The sequence below is a fragment of the Leiobunum rupestre genome, chromosome 10 (genome assembly GCF_980474605.1).
Source record: "Leiobunum rupestre chromosome 10, qqLeiRupe1.1.hap1, whole genome shotgun sequence".
In the NCBI taxonomy this organism is placed as follows: Eukaryota; Metazoa; Arthropoda; class Arachnida; order Opiliones; family Sclerosomatidae; genus Leiobunum; species Leiobunum rupestre.
The window spans coordinates 11,017,458-11,038,796 of record NC_143393.1 but is presented as its reverse complement, the minus strand read 5'-3'; the positions used below and the strand labels follow the sequence as shown (position 1 = coordinate 11,038,796).

Genomic DNA, 21,339 nt, shown 5'->3' with positions numbered 1-21,339 from the left:
ACCCTTAGGGAACAAGTCTAATACAAACGTAGTAGAGTTTTCACACTTGAAAAAATGTACACGTTTGGTTTTTAAATGCAGATATTTTATTCACATAAATTTTTACAAAACATTTTCAATAATATCACCATTGGCTGCAACACAGGTTTGTGCGCGGACAATTAAGTTCTCAAACGCTTTCTCTACCATTTCTGGTGTGACGTCTCGGCAAGCACTGATTATTCGTCTAATGAGTTCCTCCCTAGTTTCAATGGGCGTGGCGTATACCTTTGCTTTAACGAATCCCCAGAGAAAATAATCCAGCGGTGTTAGGTCAGGTGACCTTGCTGGCCAATGCACTGGACCATTTCTCCCTATCCACCTTTCAGGAAACTCGTTGTTGAGGTGCTCAGTTACTTGCCGGGAAAAATGCGGAGGGGCGCCATCTTGCTGAAACCACAACTGACGTCTTTCAGCCAATGGAAGGTCGTCGATTGCGTCACTCAGTTCGTTCTGTAGAAAATGTAAATACCTTTGGCCGTTGAGGTTCGTCGGCAGGAAAAAGGGACCAATCAAACGGTTTCCAACAAGTCCAACCCAAATATTGACCCGTTCAAATTGAACCTGGTGATGATATTCAAAACCCCAATGTGGGTTGATGTCAGACCAAAGATGGCTGTTTTGATGATTAAAGGGCCCATCTCTAGAAAATGACGCTTCGTCGGAGAACAAAACATGGCGCAAAAATTGTCTATCTTCTTGGACAGCATTTAGTAACCAGTTGCGAAATTCATAACGTCTTTGATGGTCTCCGTCAATTAGTCCTTGGTGGAGCGTAGCTCTGTATGGGTGATAGCGATTCTTACGAAGAATTTTCCACACACGATTTGCAGAACAACCCAAATCAGCAGCGGCGTTAGCGCAACTGTGACGAGGATATGCCACAAAGTACGCGAGTACATTGTTCTCGAAGTCTAAATCCGGTTGACCCAATCCGCGCAACCTAGGTTGCAAGTTACCAAATTGATTGAAATCGTGAATTGCTCGTCTTACTGTATTTACAGATGGTGCTCCATTTGGATGTCTTTCTGCGAAGATTTCAGTCACTCTTCTAAGGTTTTGCGCTGCTTCTCCATAGTAAATGGCAACTATCTCGGTACGCTCAGCTACTGAATAACGAGGCATTGTTCGAAATATTATCAAACACTGATAATAATCTCCCAAAGTTTTCCTTTAAATACCCAATGCATGTTTAGGATTGACCTATAGCCTCGTGTTTTTTAAATCCGGTCGTTTTTTTAACCAAAGTTTCAACTGGATTAGGTAATTCGGTTTCAATTATCGTTTCAAACAATCGTAATTTGGCTTCACCAACTTGTAAATTTTTCAAGCTCGAATTTTCACTGATAAATAAGTTGTTTTTCGTCGAGTGAACAATTTTTAAGGGTTTTCGATGACGGCCTACAACTTTATAATAGAAATTTTTTATCTCGCACCTAGTGGTCGAAAAATAATTTTTCAAAATTGGTGAAAAACATTACCGAAAACGCTCAAATTTCTCAAACTGATGTCCCCCGGTATAGAGAATTGACCTTCCAAATTTGAAATCGGTACTATAAATAGTTTTTGAAAAAAAACACTTTTCCGAGCAAAAAAAAAACCCTGTATAAACGTTAGTTTTTCAAAGGTAATTATAATTGAATATCAGGTCTAAAAGAAATTTGAATCAACTTTACCCCACATAAATGAACATACACGAATAAAATTATCAGCTGTTAATAGAGAGGGTTATTAAGATGAAGTTATTAAAAGCCACATTTATAGGGTTCCATTAAAAAAAATTTAAAAGGGGGTCCATAGAGATTTTTGCGGGGGAGGGGGGGGGGGGGCTCCGAGTTCTCAGCTACGCCACTGGTACGGTCAAAAGTCATAGCATAAGACCATAGAGAAAGAAAAACCCGCTTAAGTTTGAAACAAATACGATTTTAACTAGCCAAACTGGATACATAAATCCACCTGGTGGTGCAAAACGGAAACTCACGCACAATACGTGGGCTCTTATGCCGATTTCAAACTTAGGGGGGGGGGGGGGGGGCGGCTTGATAGTCTTTTGGTCATAGTGCAAATATTATAATATTTTTTCCTACGTGCACTCAACGGGAAGCAGCTTTTTATCCATGAATATCGAACAGGCCCCAAGATTTTCCCGCGAATATATTTGAATTTATGTCATGGGCGCTACCTATTATTGAGCTTATCCGAAACCTTTGGTGTGAAAATTTTGACGTAGATGCTATGAGGTTGTTTCTGTTAATGGCTTACACCAGGGAACACAACAGCTAAATATACTCTTCCTAATCGCTGCCTTATTAACTTCACAGAGAGGTAGGACTTCACAGTTCACACTAAAAGTTCGAGCTTTTACGACCAGAATCATGGATGGCGCTGCGATCGGAAATAAAAAGATTTTTTTCGGGACCTACTGCATTAGGTCGCTATGATGGGGAGGGGCTTCGTTGGTCACGTGCTGAAGCTCAAAAATGGTTTTCATGTGTAACGTTTTGTAACATTGGCCTTCTTGTTTAAATGTTTATTTTACGTTTACCTTTAAAGCCTAGGAGCGCGTGCGAGTGTCGCGACGATTTTCGGATTTCCCAGTGCGCGTGCAATTGCACGTGGTACGATTATACTAATAACTTTTTTTTGTGACGTAAGATAAATATTTTATATTGGCTTTTTTAGTTCAATTTATTTTATTGTTACATCTATTTCGTAAAATTTTGTTTTCGTTTGAACGAAAATAGGTAAATATTTTAAGAATATCAACAGATTTTGAAGTAGTACAGGTATTTTTCTAAGAATTACAAGTAATTTTATTGTGTCTTTAAAACGCCCAATTGCGAAGCATGTATTTTGATTGGCGCAAGTCCTTAAGTAAAACCAAGAATGTATTTATTTATAATCAGGGAGAATGAATATGTCGAGATTATTTTTAGCGTTTCTCTAATTCCACCCGTTGGGGCCCCCGGTATGCTCCTCCGCTTTAATAAAATCAAATAATACTGCAATCTCATTGGTTCTTAAAAATTACGTTTTTCGACGCGATTAACGCTGCAGTGAGGACGCAAAAAATAAGACCGCCTCCTCCCCCCCCCCCCTTAGCGTGACGGGGTTAGGGGCTCAACGTGTCCGTCGATAGTCTCGACATATTCATTCTCCCTGAGTATAAATAAATACATTCTTGGTAAAACGCATAATGCCTCCGCCCTAGATAGTAGAATGGGTAATAATGTAGTTCAATATTCATGGTTGAAATGAATACATACACTCACTTAGCATTCAATCTCGCCACTTCAGTATTAATTGTAACGCCATCTACGAACGTTTTTTGGAAGCAGATATTATGTACAGTATAAAAATAAATTATATTTATCTTTTCCGATAACAGATGGCCCGTTATTCATTGAACTTGCGCAGACTGTAGTGCTATTGTCGATGATAAATCGATATTTAAAAATGAATGAAATCGCGATTAAAATGAAACAAGTGTTTCAAAATCCTGCTTGAAGTTGAAAATCGAGTAGTTTTCATTTGCCGTACCTTGTGGTACGAGATCTGCCAAAATGAACTAAGGATAAAAAAATGATTAAATGTTGATCGAAGTGATTTAAATTAATTGTTTGAAGCAATTTAATACCGATTGAAATATAATTCCTTTGAAAATAAATCAATCATGGTTCAAAATTAATTAAATCTTGACTGAAATTAAATGATTGACACAATTTAATCCCTATGAAAATGAATAAATCCTGCTTCAAAATTAAACCCTGATTGAGAAGTTTTAATCCTTAATGAGAAGATTTAACCTGATTGAGATGAGTTAACAATTTTATAGCTATTGAAATATTTTAATTCCTTTGAAAATTATTAAATTGTCGTTTAAATCTTGACTGAATTTATTAGATCAAGACCATTCAATGCTGATTAAAATGATTTAATAAATATTGAAATTATTCAATCACGATAATTGGAAAACAAAATTAGGTGACATTAATTGATTCCCTTAAGTTCTTATGTAAAAATAATATTTATTTATCTTGGTGGCAAATATTAAAGAATAATAAAGAATATGGTCTTACTGATAAATATTATAAATCTTAAATTTTCTAGAGAATATTTATTTGCGTGACAAATATTAAAGAACTACATATTCTAATTCTTTAGACTATAAATCTTCGTGATTTCAAGAAAAGCATTGGAGGGCACAATTTCGAATGCAAAATTTTTAAAGTCTTCGCTCTAAAATGAGCAGAACATACCCACTACTGAGTACTGACGTTGAAATATCCTTATCAGGGCTCCCACGACAATCTGAAATTAGATTAGGAAAAAAATGGCCTTTTCGCGATAAAAATGGGGCAAAATAATTGTTTTCAAAATAGGAAGCAAATGGGGATCAATGCAAAACAAAAGTTCTTTATTAAATCATGGACGAATTAATTAGTTGAAATTATGTTTCAAAGTTTGTGGCGCCACATTGTGTACTATGTTCGAACTATTTTATCATTAATCTTCAGCTTTGATTATTTTGTAAACTGTCTTTCAGCAGATGTTTAAACAATAGGATCCTTGGTTTAAACATATTTTAAGATTATGTTGTATTCCCTGGATTACATAAAAGTAGGGTACTTTAAGGGCCAAATCTCGATTTTAGGGTAGATTAGACTTAGGTATTTTAGGAACAATATTCTCAGATTCAAATTCCCTGACCATTTTAAGTTATTTTCCCTGACTTTTTAGGGCCAAAATTAGCCAGTTTTTACTTTTTACATTTATCAAAAGTTAATAAATTAAATCAACAAATATTTCAGTACAAAAGGTATTTCAACTTTGAAAAACCTTTCAAGGATATAAATAATAGCAGAATTTGCCATAGACCTAGAGTAAAATTACTTTTTACAAATTCTCAAAATTCCCCGACTTTTCCTTGACGTGTGGCAGCCTTGCAGTAGAAAATGGCCCGAAACTTTTAAAGACAAACATCTTTATTGGACAATTTGAATTACATACACAAGTGTAGTTTTTTTTTCACAAATAAGACCAAAAAGCTACAGACTTAAACCAGCTTCATATTACACGTTGATAATAATACTAAGACAGCCGCTTATTTAAAAATGCAGTTGGCATTATATATTTTTTTCTCATTTGATGTCGCCGTTGCGTGCCTGTGGTTTTTATCTTTCATTCTCTCATATTTTTGATATAATATATATATATTAAACTTCATGACCCTTTATTTAATCAATAAATGTGTTTCGCCGTTATCATTCCGTGTTTGGTTTAATCCGAGGAAGAGTGTAACGGAAAAGGCAAATTTGTTTATGTTGTTGTAGTTCCAGAAAAAAACCAAACTAGAAAAAAACCGATCCATTTTCCGCCGAGAATTCACCCGCTAGTTGCGAACGAAGTGTCTTTTGACTCAGTTAATTTTTTGCTCTGATTGTATCACTTCCACAACACGCGATTGGTAAAAAGGGGAATATTACCGATCGTAGATTTTTTCCCTTTCTTAACGGTATTTTTTTAAACACGTAAGAGAACGCGGATTTTTTCATTTTCTTAAATGTTTTTAACCGCGTTTTTTTAACGAACACACTGGGCCACGAGTATTTCAAGAAACGGCTGTAGATTTTTTTCAATTTTCTTATTTTTGGCAGTTATATTATCTTGTTCGGGAAACGGAAAATAAAACACCAGCGAAATAAAAACATTTCAAATGTTTTTTTTAATTTTCCCCCCATTTGTTTCGCAACAAAAACTTTTAGCGTTAGCATAATTTAAACACCTTATTTTTCATTTTATAATGCAGCCCATGGATTTTTTTTTAAATTATTGTTCTTTAAGCATTTACGGGTATATCGAAGATTTGGATAATGTCCAATTTGTTTAAAGAAACATTTTTTCACTACAATTTCTTTTAGTTACAGACAGTAGGCTACGACAAACAGGGGGGATATAGGCTGTATTTAATATTTTTCAGTATTTTTTTCAAAAATATCTCCCGTTTCTGTCGAAAACCTAAAGATTTTATATAAAAAATTTACTATTTGGTCGATTTCAACATTCGAAATTATTTTCGAAAACCTAATTTTGTCAACGAGGGCAAATTAAATTAAATTACATCCCTGGATTTGGTTATAAATGATAAATATTTGAAATTGGTTTATATTTTGAAATGGTTTTAAGGTGCGCAACTGATTTGGATTCCTCAATTAGTGATTTCTTTTCTTATAATTCTTAATTCTATACATATTATTGTAAATATGAGCGTTTTCTCTTAACTTTAATTTTTCACACGTAATAACGTAACAGAGGCTATTTAACTTACCCCCATAAGCTAGAGAATTAAAAACCCCATAATTTATTTCGTAAAATAAATTTTTTTCAAATTCTGTGGAAAAGAAAACTTTAGCGTTTTGGTTTTTTTGTCCCCAAAGCACATCCAAATATTGGTGTCTTAACGAGGGAATTGTTTTTTTCATTTTTTCCATAATTAAAAAGGCGACAATTACACAAATTTTATCATGGTCTATGTGACAGTAAAAAATGTTTGGGGAATTTGAAACGTCATCGCCATTTAAAAATCTTTAACACTTCTTTTTATTTAAAACTTTGAAATTTGGAAAATTTCAATGTAATAAAAAAGATTATACAATTATTTTCCTACATATAATAGAGATGTTTGCGCAAACGGGAAAAAATTTGATAGTTTATAAGCGAAGTTCAAATTAGGGGCGTTTACTTTGAACTGGATGCCAATTTATTTCCGTTTGTGTTTTCCGCGAAGGTTGGATGTTTAAATGGAAAAGTCGTTTCAATTCTCGAAGGGGAAATAGACCATGGTGTAGAAATAGCTAGTCTCAACTTCCAAGTTTTCATTTATTATTTTTTAAAACAAAAAATGATACGCGATGGGCGGGCCCTTTTGACTAGAGAGAAATGCACGTTTCACACAGTCTTTTAATTAAACTAAACATCAAATGATTCGGAGGATAGAATTCAGTAAAAAAATATAGAACGTGGTGCTATAAAAGCTTAAATTCCATTAAAAAAGTGCCCAAAAATCATATATTTACACTATTCCAAACAATAAATGGCACGATAAAAGAAAAAAGTCCGAAAAGGCTACTTTTTTTTTTATATATTTGAAGGGTAACAAAATGGTGATTTATTGTAAATTTAAATTGCACAGACTTGTGACCTAACATTGAAGGGGGTCCCGCCCGCAGAAATTTCACACGCACATTCACATTTCTTCCAAAAAAAAGTTTAACAATACACACCCTTCTAAATTCTACATTTGCTTTCCATAAGCAGGTAGAAAGGGCTAAATTTTTTACTTTTTTTAAATATGGTTATAATTTTTTTTATAAAGGTCTATTAACACTTCCTTCATACGGATGTGATTATTTGTTTTTTTTTGTTCGACAAAGTGGGAGAACCACAAGATCCCCACTTTTAAATTTAACTTTTTTCTTTAATTTCAATAGTGCGCACTCTTTTGGTCAATGGTAAAACGTAGCAGTCTTTATATCTTTAATTTTTTCCGAGTGGAAAAAATCTACGACAGTGCACCATTAACGTGAAATTTCTAAAGCGCAAAAGCGGGGCCTGTTTTTCGTATTTTTCTCCAGACAAATAGTTAATCGTTTTAGTACCGCGAAGGAAACAGAAATACATGTCCATTAACAGTGGACTGATTATATCAACGAGTTTTTAAATTTCACGAGGCTTATTGAGATTTGTTACAATATTTCAGTCTCAAAAAGCGAATGGAATTGTGGGGCTCTTAAATTCCATTTACGAAAGAGAAAAACTCGTTCCACTGTCATTTGTTTATCTAAATTTTCATGGAAATTAAAAAGTATCATCCAGAGTAGTTAGTTTTTTCATTGTCCATCCCGTAAGAGAAACTCTCGCGCTTGACACCTTAGGGGCTCAAAGTTGTCTCGCTTGAGAGTTAAAATGGGCGCAATACAATCTTACTACTCCCTTTTTCTTAAAAGTAATTTTTGTCCTTGAGAAACAGCCATATTGCGTAAAAAAATTTAAGGTATTCGAAGGATTTTATTTTACGAAGGAAGGGCAAATTAGAAAGATTGCAGGCATTTTTTTAAAAGATTGTTTTTCATTCTTTACTTTTATCTAAAACATACTAAGTGTGGCTAAAATTAACAGGCATTTGATAGCCTTTAAACACATTCAACACAGGGATTGGCACGCTATTTTAGTTTAAACGCTAAATTTGGGAGTACAAAAAAACTTCACTAAATACCGTAATAATACTTAAAGCCGAAATACTTTCCATTTAGCAAACTAAATCGTGGCATCATCGGGTGTTAAGTGACAGAACGCGGGAGAAATATAGTCGAATGGTGATGTAACATTCACTAATTCAATTCACAATGTCTCAGATTATATCGATAGTTTACGGGGGAAGTCAGGTTGGTTATTATTTTCGGTACTTGGGCAAATATAGATAGAGGAATTCAGAGTTGACCCGATCTTCGTAATGACTAGAAATAAGGGAGAAAATATTGGTTTTTGGCTCCCTATTCGAGTTTTCCTCTTACAATACGAAAGTAGAGTAGTATTTGCGAGTATGTATATTTAGTTCCTCGAGGGTAGATTAAAAAAGTTAATTGGAGAAAAGTTATTTTGAACGCGACAAATTTTTAAATGAAATAGTTAACAGCCACGCAACTTTAGATTCACAGCGGGTAACTAAACTCGAAGCAGCTAGTAATAAAAATTAGTTTTAGATTAGTCCTTTCTTGCGTAAGGAACTAATTGTTTTCTGTGCGGAAAATTAGAAATCAAAAACCTGCAATCCTGTGGGGTTGTCTGATTTTAGACTTTATATATATATTTATATTCATTTAAGTATGTCCTTAACTGTATCGTGCAGATAATGTTTGACTTTTGTTTTCGTTATTTTTTCGCTGAATTTGGGGGATTGTTACGTTATAGAAATGAAAATTTGTTTTCCAAGGGCATTTTTTCAGGTGTGTAGGTTTGGGAGAAGGGTAGTAAAAGGGTGCGGGAGGGTTAGGTTGGAAGTGAAATCTGGATAGGGAGCTCTTTTTTTCTTTAATTTTTTTTATATATAATAAATGAGAGTTCTACTTCAGAATCAGTTCCAAATCTTCAAAAAGCTGTCCCACGAGCCTGTTGCCACTGCCATTCCATCTTCCGTAACCCCCAAGCAGCTCACCCTGTTATCGTGTCCCGCTAACACTCCTGAAAATTCACGATCACTAAATATTAATATCAAAAACCAACAAAAAATAGTAGAGCTCTCATTCTTAGTGTAAAAAATATCAGACTAAAGACTATCTCAACAGAATAGTTCAGGAGAACGAAAGTTTAAAATACATCACTTAAAACTCAATCAAATACGGAGGAACCTAAAAAAGATTCTTACCCGCTCTTTCAGCTTTCATGGAGTCCCAAACGTTACAATTGAAATCATCGTAGCCTGCAAGAAGTAGCCGTCCGCTCTTAGAGAAGGCTACGGAGGTGATGCCGCAGATTATATTATCGTGCGAATACATGGCTAACTCTTGGTCAGCCCTAATGTCAAAAAGACGGCAAGTTGCGTCATCAGAACCCGTGGCAAAGGCATAGCCATTGGGGAAAAACTGCAATCATCAAGTAACGTTTTTGAGACTTCCCATTTGCATTTAAGTGTATTTACAATTTATTTAATTAAAAAAGTTTAAAATTGATTACCGTCACAGCATTTATGTCAGATTCATGCCCTGGGAATGTTTGTTTACACATCCCATCCCTAATGTCCCACAACTACAAAAGTAACAAAACAGTTAATTAGTAAAACTTTTGTGGTCGAAAGGCCTTAGATTTCCCATTTTATAAGTTCGTACGCAAAAACTATAATCAGTTTTTGGTATCTAGAAACTGAAATGTAATCAATAAAATCCCCTAACCTTAGCCGAAGCGTCACAAGCACCGGACACAAATGTTCTCATATCTGGTGACAATGAGAGGGACATAACATCACCGGTATGACCAGTGAAAGACGTACACTGTTGACCTGTTTCAATATCCCATAGAGCGCTAGAGAAACAAAACCAATTAAGTAAATCTATCAAATACACGCAGAAAACTAGGTAACATAAAATTAACTACCAGGTCATGTCTCCTGAACTGGTAACTATTTGGTTGTCATCCAAAAATCGGCAACATGATAGGTAGCCAGTGTGCCCCGGTAATTCCCGGCTAACCCTCACATTGCCCTCTCTCGTTTTTAAACTATATATAGAGCAAATGTTGTCCAAGCCTCCACAAGCGACAAAGCTGCCTGATGGAGCGTAGGCACAGGTCATAACCCAACTTGAACGCAATGGAATGGCATGAACCTTGAAAAAATTTAAAATAGTTTTTACAATTTCGTAAGTTGGTAATCTCAGAATTTATAGACAGGATATCGTTATCAGTTAAAAACATTCAACAGATTATTCAGGAGAACGAAAGTTTATAGAATGACATCATTTTTTAACCTATTATTTCACAAAATGATGGCCCAGAGAGGGTAAAAAGGGACCGTTGCCACATTAAAAATTAGTTTTGATAATGAATTGAAAAAGAATTACCTTATTTGTTGTATATGCATCCCAAACTATAAGTTTTCCATCCTGAGAAGCTGATACCAGGTATCTTTGGGTATTTCGTATTGCGATGTCCAAAACAAGGGTTAAAGGATTGGGAAATAAGAAAAATAATGTTAAAAGCTGCTCAACTTTAAATTTTCCTGCCTATCTATGCGAGAATGAACAGAGTAGAAAATACTGGGTTACTAAGTCACATGCTTGCATAGAAAAAGTCCTAAAGAGCTTTAGAAAATTGTTCAGCCTGCCGATGGAAATAACAAGAGGCCCACAATACAACCCCCCATTTGCTAGTTAGCGAAGAAGAGATTCTAAATTATTAAGCTACAATATGAAAATATAGTAAATAATCGTTTAAAAAGAAAAAAATTAGAGTAAAAACTACTATAAGCACCCAGAAATACGTACAGTTTTTTTTATATTCACTTAGAGAGAGCGAGCAAGAGATCTGCTAAAGCCGGGTTCATTTTGAAAAGCGGTTATTTTATCGACGGCCAAGTAGAGTCGAGTGAAGTAGTAGTAGTAGTAGTAGTAGTAGTAGTAGTAGTAGTAGTAGTAGTAGTTGTAGTTAATTATTTTTTAACGCGTGAGCCAGTTGTTAGTTCGAAATTCCCTACCTGAAGAGCAGAGCTTCGTAATGCACTTACAAATACCTCGAATCTGATCCCCAATGCATGGCATAGATTTTAGCGAGGTGCCCACGAAGGGTGCGCCGTGTTCGCATCTGGATTCGACCGACGGGCTCCATGTTCGCCGTCGCCTGCACCAGCGTTGTGTCACACGCCGCTTTCCTGGCATCCTATGGATATATACAAAATAAGCACCTTACACGCGCACCGATAAATTATTTAAATGAACTATGGGAACGGCCAAAACTGTTGATAGGAAACCTTAGTATGAAAAAATAGAAAATAGGTTTGGGCTCCCACCAAAATCTTTAAATTGGGAAAATTGGTACTTTTTGCAATAAAAATAGGGTAAAATGGGGACGAATGTGAAACTAAATGAGATTTTTATTTGAACTAAATTCAAAAACTGACTTGGTATTTATATATTTTTTTTTAATTTTACAACCTAACAGGTAGGCTCTGTCCTACAATTTAATAATGTTACCAAGCTTGTGGCGCTACCTTATGTACTATGTTCCAACTATTTTATCATTGATCCTCAGATTTGACTATTTTGTAAGCAGTCTTTGAGCAAATGCATAAAAATGTTTTAAGCCTACGATGGTTTCCCTGCAGCTCATGGAAATAGGGTACTTTAGGAACCAAATACGATTTTAAGGTAGATTAGGGAGCTTGAAGAAAAATAAGGACTTCTGGGTATTTTAGGGAACTGGTGGGGAGCCCTGCAAAGCCCTGAGAACAGGGGTCCGATTATACAATTGAAGTCTTCAAGTGCAGTGTGATTTTGGGGCCCGTTTGGCACCCCCATCCCCAAACCTAACACCAAATGTGAAGCCTAAACGTAAAATTGCCCCTCCCCGCCCCGAAACAGCGCCAAATTAGAGGTGTGGGGCATTTGCCCCTAGACGCCTAAGTAATCTTGTAATGTTTTGAACTCATTTGGTGGCGCTAACTAAGATATTGCCCTAGCTACCTTATGTACTATGTTCCAACTATTTTATCATTGATCCTCAGATTTGACTATTTTGTAAGCAGTCTTTGAGCAAATGCATAAAAATGTTTTAAGCCTACGATGGTTTCCCTGCAGCTCATGGAAATAGGGTACTTTAGGAACCAAATACGATTTTAAGGTAGATTAGGGAGCTTGAAGAAAAATAAGGACTTCTGGGTATTTTAGGGAACTGGTGGGGAGCCTTGCAAAGCCCTGAGAACAGGGGTCCGATTATACAATTGAAGTCTTCAAGTGCAGTGTGATTTTGGGGCCCGTTTGGCACCCCCATCCCCAAACCTAACACCAAATGGGAAGCCTAAACGTAAAATTGCCCCGAAACAGCGCCAAATTAGAGGTGTGGGGCATTTGACCCTAGACGCCTAAGTAATCTTGTAATGTTTTGAACTCATTTGGTGGCGCTAACTAAGATATTGCCCTAATAGTGCTAGTCCGGCCCTGCTTGCCCCGAAAAGATTTTCGTAAATCGGTACCTCTTTTAAAGTGAGCTAATGCACGGAATAAAAGTGGCAAAAGCAACTAATTTGCGCGATTTTTCGAAGCTGCTAAGGACAAACTAAATGTAGACGAGCATTTATTGCATGCAATTTGCTATAATCTCTTCAACGCGCGAATTAAATCGACATTGGTTTTTAAAGTTGGCAAATACCTTGGTTTTTTTAGGCAAGATTAGACTTCGAACAGTAGCCCGAACTTATCGAATCTTCCCCGGAAACAATTGTTGCTGACGTCATTTGGCGGGGAGATGCCGTCAGCCGCGCCCTTCAATCGTTGTCATGGCGACGCGGAACTGAGGTAGGGCCCGCACGCACGATCGCCGCTACCCGGCATTTTCCCCCACCTCAACTCCGCCCCGTTTACGGAAAAGACCGAAAATATACGCGGCATTTTCGCCAAAATAAAGCCTCGAAAAACTGAAAAACGGATGCCACTAATTACTTAGGGACTAGGTCCCAAGGTCCTTTTTTCACCCCCCCCCCCGACAGATTTATTCCGCAAATAGCCCTAGTTCAATATCTGAGGAATTTAAAACTTTAACAAAAACATATATAAAAGTTCCATTGCCCCAGCTGCTTAAACTTAACTTCAAAACATCTTGCAGGAGGTTTGGGCCAAGCTAAATAAATGCCTACAAAAATAAACCTAACTGTCAAATTCGCGCAGGCAAGATATTGTCTTACGTAACTCGCATTACATCTAGTACGAAATTGACGAAAACATTCGTTTGAAACAAACCCTAGAAAAAAGACGTTGAAAAAATAAAATTTCCGTATCCGCGTACATATCCTATTGCGTTTAGTCACACCTTACAAACGAGTATTGCGACACGTTGGTTTCGCAGAAACTAAGGTGAATCTACCGTATGGAACCTTTCATAGCTTGCAAGTGTTTATAATAGAACCTACTTTTTGCTGTTTAAAACTTCAAGAATCAAATTACATATAATGTTTATTATTTTTAAAGTTGAGATAGCCATTCAAGATTATTATTACAAATATTATATAAGTAAATAAATGTAACTATTATTACTTAACTAAATAAATGTAACTATTATTACTTAACTAAATAAATGTAACTATTATTACTTAACTAAATAAATGTAACTATTATTACTTAACTAAATAAATGTAACTATTATTACTTAACTAAATAAATGTAACTATTATTACTTAACTAAATAAATGTAACTATTATTACTTAACTAAATAAATGTAACTATTATTACTTAACTAAATAAATGTAACTATTATTACTTAACTAAATAAATGTAACTATTATTACTTAACTAAATAAATGTAACTATTATTACTTAACTAAATAAATGTAACTATTATTACTTAAGTAATAATAGTTACATTTATTTAGTTAAGTAATAATAGTTACATTTATTTAGTTAACTAAATAAATGTAACTATTATTACTTAAGTAAATAAATGTAACTATTATTACTTAAGTAAATAAATGTAACTATTATTACTTAAGTAAATAAATGTAACTATTATTACTTAAGTAAATAAATGTAACTATTATTACTTAATTAAATAAATGTAACTATTATTACTTAATTAAATAAATGTAACTATTATTACTTAAATAAATGTAACTATTATTACTTAAGTAAATAAATGTAACTATTATTACTTAAGTAAATAAATGTAACTATTATTACTTAAGTAAATAAATGTAACTATTATTACTTAGTAAATAAATGTAACTATTATTAACTTTTTGCTGTTTAAAACTTCAAGAATCAAATTACATATGATGTTTATTATTTTTAAAGTTGAGATTGCCATTCAAGATTATTATTACAAATATTATATAAGTAAATAAATGTAACTATTATTACTTAAGTAAATAAATGTAACTATTATTACTTAAGTAAATAAATGTAACTATTATTACTTAACTAAATAAATGTAACTATTATTACTTAACTAAATAAATGTAACTATTATTACTTAAGTAATAATAGTTACATTTATTTAGTTAAGTAATAATAGTTACATTTATTTAGTTAACTAAATAAATGTAACTATTATTACTTAAGTAAATAAATGTAACTATTATTACTTAAGTAAATAAATGTAACTATTATTACTTAAGTAAATAAATGTAACTATTATTACTTAAGTAAATAAATGTAACTATTATTACTTAAGTAAATAAATGTAACTATTATTACTTAATTAAATAAATGTAACTATTATTACTTAAGTAAATAAATGTAACTATTATTACTTAAGTAAATAAATGTAACTATTATTACTTAGTAAATAAATGTAACTATTATTAACTTTTTGCTGTTTAAAACTTCAAGAATCAAATTACATATGATGTTTATTATTTTTAAAGTTGAGATTGCCATTCAAGATTATTATTACAAATATTATATAAGTAAATAAATGTAACTATTATTACTTAAGTAAATAAATGTAACTATTATTACTTAAGTAAATAAATGTAACTATTATTACTTAAATAAATAAATGTAACTATTATTACTTAAGTAAATAAATGTAACTATTATTACTTAAGTAAATAAATGTAACTATTATTACTTAACTAAATAAATGTAACTTTCCAATTTTTTTTTAAATAGCAAACCAATATATCAATTTCTAATCTTGCTAATCTCGGTACTTGCAATGTCACCAAAGGGGTAAAAGTGGCCCGGGGTGGGTTGGGGTTATAATAGTTACTCCAGCTTATTATTAAATTATTTGTGTTCGAACTGTTAAACAAAAAGTCTAGAAGAATATTTAATAGTAAAAAGAGTAGGTGTAAAAGAGAGTAAAAAGGACTTACTCGGATTGTGTTTTTTAATGTCTCTGCTTCTTGACGAAGGCTGTCTAATTCATTCATTCTGACGTCTCTCCAAAAAACTCAATTCCTGAAATATTCAAGAGGAGCGATTTTAGTTTATCCATCGGAAATATTCCCAAGACTGTTTCCCCCTTCTTACACGCGAGCTGGCAAAACTGCGCGAATTCGTGGAAAACTAAATATAAACCCAATCATATATTTTGGTTTCAGCTTAAAAATACTCTCAAAAAGCAATAAAAATGTACAGACCGCCAAATACCACGGAGGGGGAACAAAAGGCTTAATTACAAACAAGAAGGCAAAGTGAGAAGGGCTTGGTAATCAGCTACGATATTGTTCCGAAGAACAAATATTGGTTTTCATACCCATTTTATTAACCAAATACGACGGATTTTTAAACTTTTAATTACTATAGTTCTATTGTTAATTTTTACAATACAGTAGGCAACGATACAAGTACAAGTTCTCGCAAAAATTGAACTACCGACCGCTTCTTAGGAACACTATAACGCTATTTTCACTGTCCACAAAATGTAAAGTCAAATAAACTAAAATAATTCTTCGCGAGTGATATTTTTTATTTATTCCTAGAGTATTAAAACCATTTAACCACCGCTATAAGTATCGAAAAGCTTAAGACTTCACGCGAGCTAAAATAGTAGGCTTAAGAATTAGGGTTAGTAAAATCCCGTCATGGCAAGGCCCATGGACAAACGCAAATTCCAAACCAACGATAATAAATCGTACGTAGTTAAATTAGTCAGTTTAATATAACATTATTTAAATAATATTAAACATTTAAGCCAACAAATCCCCAAGAACATGTATCCGAATTGAGTAAAAAGGTCCGAGGCTTAAAAACGTACCTTCATCTAGTCATTTCGAGCAAACTTTTTCGCGTTTCGTAATCCTTTTACTAAGACGCAAAATCAAACGATTGGTTAGGAATTATCCGTAAGGGTATCGCGAATCGGACAGCAGTAAATTAAAATTCCGTCCGTAAAAATTAAAACATAATAAAGTGTAAAAAAACTCTTAGCGGGGAGTGCCTGAAAGCCGGTTTTAGAGAGGAGACATTAGATAGAAAGCGGTGTCGTCCCTTCCGAAGAAGCGGGAGAAGGCGAAGGAGCTACCCTCCCCTTGGGTTCCTAATGGAATCTCCCAATCAATAACGGGGCTGTGGCTACCAGACAAGATGAAGCGATCAATCTAAGCGAGGGAGTGAGAAGGGCCCATCTCAGAAAGGGGAGGTCGACGATATCTCGCGCGCAACTCGGGGACTCTCGACGAATTTTGAGGGGAATTTAGCATAGCGTTACGACAACCTCGGGGAAGGTGGGGGATCACCTCAGTAGGCCTAGAACGTCAAAACGATATCTATACAAGAACGATTTATATTACCCTTTTTACACCGCGTACGCTAATGTCTATACCGTAGAAGTGGTCTGGGGGTGTGTTTCCGCGGGGGCACTTAACTTGGAAAGGTGTTGGGGGCCGGCGTGTGGTCAAAACTACGGGGAAAATGACCACAAGCAGTTTTAAAAATGACCAAATTTGATATAGCTATTTAAGAAATACAATGTCGGTATACAATGTCGGTATTATATATAACTCAAATTTAATTTAAAATTAAAATTTAGGTGCAGGTGGAGGTGGATAACAAAATAGAACTTCTGGCGATATTTCCGTAGTCAAAGGAAAAACTAATTGGCAAACATAAATACAAAGGGTTACATTGTAAGGCAGCTTTTTTTTTATAGGCCGATGACCCGCGTTGTCAGAAAATAACGGGATGGAATGTTTTGGGAAGAACTAAAACAGGACTACTTCGTTGTTCTCTCGCGTCACTGATATTATTCGTCTGCGCCAAGCGACACCACTGCCACTTCTTCCATAGACACTTCACCCAAAATGACAATAGAAATTGGCAGCGGTCAGGCGTACAGTTAATTTACACCTATTGTGTGGCGTTAATTTTTTAAATGGGGAAATGACTAGATAAATATCCGTTAATAATTGCCAACCGTCGAATTTTGTTAAATAGCGGCTTTTGTTTCCCAAGACTAGGAGTTACTATTTTCTTCAAAATAATCATGAAAGTGTATAATTTTTTTACAATATTCAATAACTTTTAACTTATACCAAAATCTTAAATTTAATTAATTTTAAGTTTGTTATAAATAAACTGTCACATAATGCTAGTTAAATATTTAATTTTATTTACAAACATTTAGTTAGCAATTACATGATTGCCTAATTCAGTTTTGTTTGAAAAACAAGACTTCTGTGGGGTCTAGGTCCCCCACACAGCGTTCTAATACCTCAGACCCCTACCTCATTACCAAGGTTGTTTGATAGTTAAAGAATATTACCCTGTTCCAACTATATAAGTTGAGAGTGTAAAATAGCATGTACCAACTGACTGTATGGATAATGGCTACCCACCCCCTACCTATGGCAACAGTTGAAAGGCCATTAACGTGGGTGTACTTCACCATAAACGGGCTCGAAAGCCAAATTACCCCATCTAAGTTCTTAAGTCTTAATTGTCCCGCCTATGCCCAATTGATGCAACCTTAAAATACAAACACTAACTGCGTAAACCATAAAAGGAATTTCACAACCTCAAAAAAGGCAATAAACTGGTAGAATTATTTTTACCACAATTATACCTTGCCAACACGAAAATGAGGTCTAACAGATTTTTAAATTTATCTGGAAAAAAAAATAGAAAGTGAAAAGATCCACTGACATGTAGCGTTTATACCCTTGGCCTACTTCAATAACCTTCAGTGTTTTCAAAGACTGATAATGTATAATGCATTGAGGCCTATATAAATGTCAGAAAAAAAGGCCCTTCCAAACCAGTTTCAATTAGGTAGTCTGTAGAGTTTATTAAATCTTATTTAAATATGTTGCGTATCTAAATAGAAATCTATCATTGGAGATACTGGTAGGCCTACAGATTAAAGTATAAGGTTCAAGGACATTGAGATAAATATGCCCCCACATTGAAATTAAGCTGTTGTAGGAAAACAACATTGAAAAAGATAAGGTAGTTCAATATTTTACCCTAAAAAGGAAATTAACAATTCAGATATGAATTATCGAGTGTTTCTACTGTTCAGTAACTTGTTTAACTACCGGTGTTTGCTAGGAAATCAGTATTTCCAATCGATTGTACTTGAAAATGAACAATTGGATATGTAATATCTTAAAATTCTCAGTGGGAGAAAATTGGCTTACATATATCAATATTCATGTAAAATTTGCTAATTTATGCAAGACTGCATAAATAAATAGTAAATTTACTCTCAGAGCCACTATCAGAGCAGTATGTTGTATTAAGAGTGTATACACATTTTATAAAGCCAAATATATAACTATACGTTCGTTAAATCACGCTTTAAATAACATTACTTTTTTCCTATTAGAGATTACGTAGCGTGTCCCTCATCAGCACCTTCACAAATATGATAAAGTGGGGCTGAAACGAACTTTGACAATTTCATTCAACTATTTAGCTATGAAAGAGCTAACATTTCTAAATGTTGGTTTTTAGGTGTATCATGTTAATTTAATTAGTCCATGGGTGTATCAAATAAGATTCACATTTACCGTCTTAGAGACTGACAAGTATTACGATATTTGTAGCTTCTTGTATGGGTAGTAGAAATAATTGTAAAGCACTGACCAATATTGTTAAATGGGCTTAACAAACCTTCTAAGCCGAATCCTTACAAAAGAAATTTAATAATGTTGGATCATAGCAAAAACCCGAAGCCTCGGTTTCATAATGTCAAGGGCTTTGAAGACGAACGCCATTTTATGTTACGCCAAGGCTTAGCCCTATACCTTATTTTATAAGGCTTGTTACAAGCTATAGGGATTTCAATAGCGTTTTAATCATATAATGTGTGTAGGCTTAGATTAGTAAAACGAAAACGAAAGAAGTTAGAAATACTTTACCTATTCAGTATTCCAATTCGGGTTACAAAATTAACCCTAACGTAAGGTTCCAAAAAACCGGGATACCCGCAGCGGGCGGGAGGGGAATTTCGCTAGTCCCAGGCAGCTTCGTTAACTTTCGCTTCGGCAATGCAACATGAGTATCGGTACTTTTTTTCCACCTTCTTTGCACGATAAATTCGAGCTTTAGGGCCACGTCGGGACGTATCCAAATGTTAGTAAAACTTCATTAATATAAAAAATAGTCTAAAATATTATCCTTTGAGCTTCTCCGAAACATAAAAGTATTTTTTAATCGGACGTACACTCTCACGCGCTTGGGTGGGGTTGCTGCCCGTGCACTGAAGTATTTCACCCCGTAGCGGCGCAGGGATGCCAGGGTCTTCTTACTCGAGGATCCAAAATAATTTCGTAAAGAGCCCAAATTTATAGTCAATGTAGTTTTTCGTATAATAACACAAAAAAAAAGAGTAATCAAACCCCCGGCCGGCGTTAGGGGGGGGGGGGTGGTAAGCGGGTCAAATGTACCCCGGGCCCGGGCCTCCGAAAGGGGCCGCCGGAACGGGTGCCTAACAAAAACTATCTGACTATTTCCAAAAAAACAAATTTTGGAGTAAAAATTACCTGGGGCCCGAAAATCCTAGCGCCAGCCCTGATCAAACCACGAAACTTTAATAGGCTAACTGTAATAACTTTATCGCCTAAGATTATAGTTCATTTTAAGCTGAACGAAATACGAATAACAAAAGTGTACAGACAAGTATGATGATAGGCCAAAAAGTCGGCTTCAAAAATAATTATGAAAAATAGCACAATCAACTTTTCAGAGATAAATCTGGCATCCCCATAGATGCGCAAAATGGCGCCTACCTTAAAGGCGCGCATCCTTTCGCTGCGGCGAAATATAAAATTATGGACACGCAGCGCCATCTATGAAATCTACATATAACTAAAACATCAAAAGTCCTTATAAAAATAAAACAACTCTTCCCGCCACTGAAACTACGCGCAAATGAAAAAATAAAGATATTTTCAAATGCAAAAATAACCTAATTAAATTTCCAACTCAAAAACTATGGCAAAATTTGCACCGCTAGCATAAGCAAGCGTACAAATCAACGCCAGCGCCTAGCGTATAAAAATCATATTCCCCGATTCAATTTATTTGAAAGCAGAAAGTGCAAGCTAAAAGGGGATCGCCAGATAAACCCTTTTTCGATATATACACGATATTTCAATAAATTTAAAACAAAGTTGCTTTTCGAAAAAAGTGAGTCTATTTTTAGCAACCCCGTTCGATAGCGGCGACTCGAAATAGCGCAGAGATCGGCGTTAATATAAATAAGTAGCGGTATAGGCATAAACACACTCGAGTATGCCCTATAAACCAAGAGATAATTAGGGTTAGGGTGGCGTGACACCTTTTTCATTGAAATTGCAAGAAGAATAATAAATACCCCACGGCCTATCAAACACGGTCCAAAAATGAAATAAAAACGCGAAGCAATCAAATAATTGCGTTTCTTAACGTCGAACGCGAAAATGAAACCATAACGCGCGTCCGCGCTTAAGCCTTTGCAATCAATCACAATTTTATTTTTCGTCGTATATTTAAAACTACCTTCGGATAAATATAATAGGCTTTAAGCTCAGTAACGATTTTCGGATTGCAAAAGGCTGGAAAATGCGCGCCGACAGAGGCATGTGTGATCGCGTGGGGAACCCTTTGACGTCAATG

At 34.8% G+C, this 21,339-nt stretch overlaps 2 protein-coding genes across 8 annotated transcripts in view; one reads left to right on the top strand and one right to left on the bottom strand.

The window, feature by feature from the left end:
• The window catches only part of Gbeta76C (guanine nucleotide-binding protein subunit beta-2), a 31,800-nt gene that overhangs the window by 9,143 nt on the left and 1,318 nt on the right, over nt 1-21,339 (top strand). Inside the window, exon 11 of one of the 3 annotated variants that reach the window (XM_090160860.1) lies at nt 9,476-9,767. The exons of 1 other annotated variant lie outside the window; for it this stretch is intronic. The gene's annotated coding sequence lies outside the window, so the exon portion shown is untranslated. Of the gene's footprint in view, nt 1-3,427; nt 3,511-9,475; nt 9,768-21,339 lie in introns of those variants that run through there. One more of the 3 variants, XM_090160862.1, reaches the window with a different exon arrangement.
• Nucleotides 6,900-19,946, bottom strand: Gbeta13F (guanine nucleotide-binding protein subunit beta-1). Of its 5 annotated transcripts, none has more exons than XM_090160864.1 (10): nt 19,602-19,946; nt 15,615-15,699; nt 11,315-11,466; nt 10,653-10,716; nt 10,189-10,418; nt 9,987-10,116; nt 9,772-9,843; nt 9,464-9,680; nt 9,166-9,279; nt 6,900-8,778 (listed from the first exon to the last, which is right to left on the bottom strand). In XM_090160864.1, the coding sequence occupies exons 2-9, from the start codon at nt 15,669-15,671 to the stop codon at nt 9,173-9,175; spliced, it is 1,029 nt and encodes a 342-aa protein (XP_090016990.1). In that variant the 5' UTR covers nt 15,672-15,699; nt 19,602-19,946; the 3' UTR covers nt 6,900-8,778; nt 9,166-9,172. The 5 variants fall into 5 exon arrangements, with proteins under 5 accessions (XP_090016990.1, XP_090016992.1, XP_090016989.1 ...); XM_090160866.1 differs by having other exon boundaries at nt 6,900-8,555; XM_090160863.1 differs by having other exon boundaries at nt 6,900-9,279.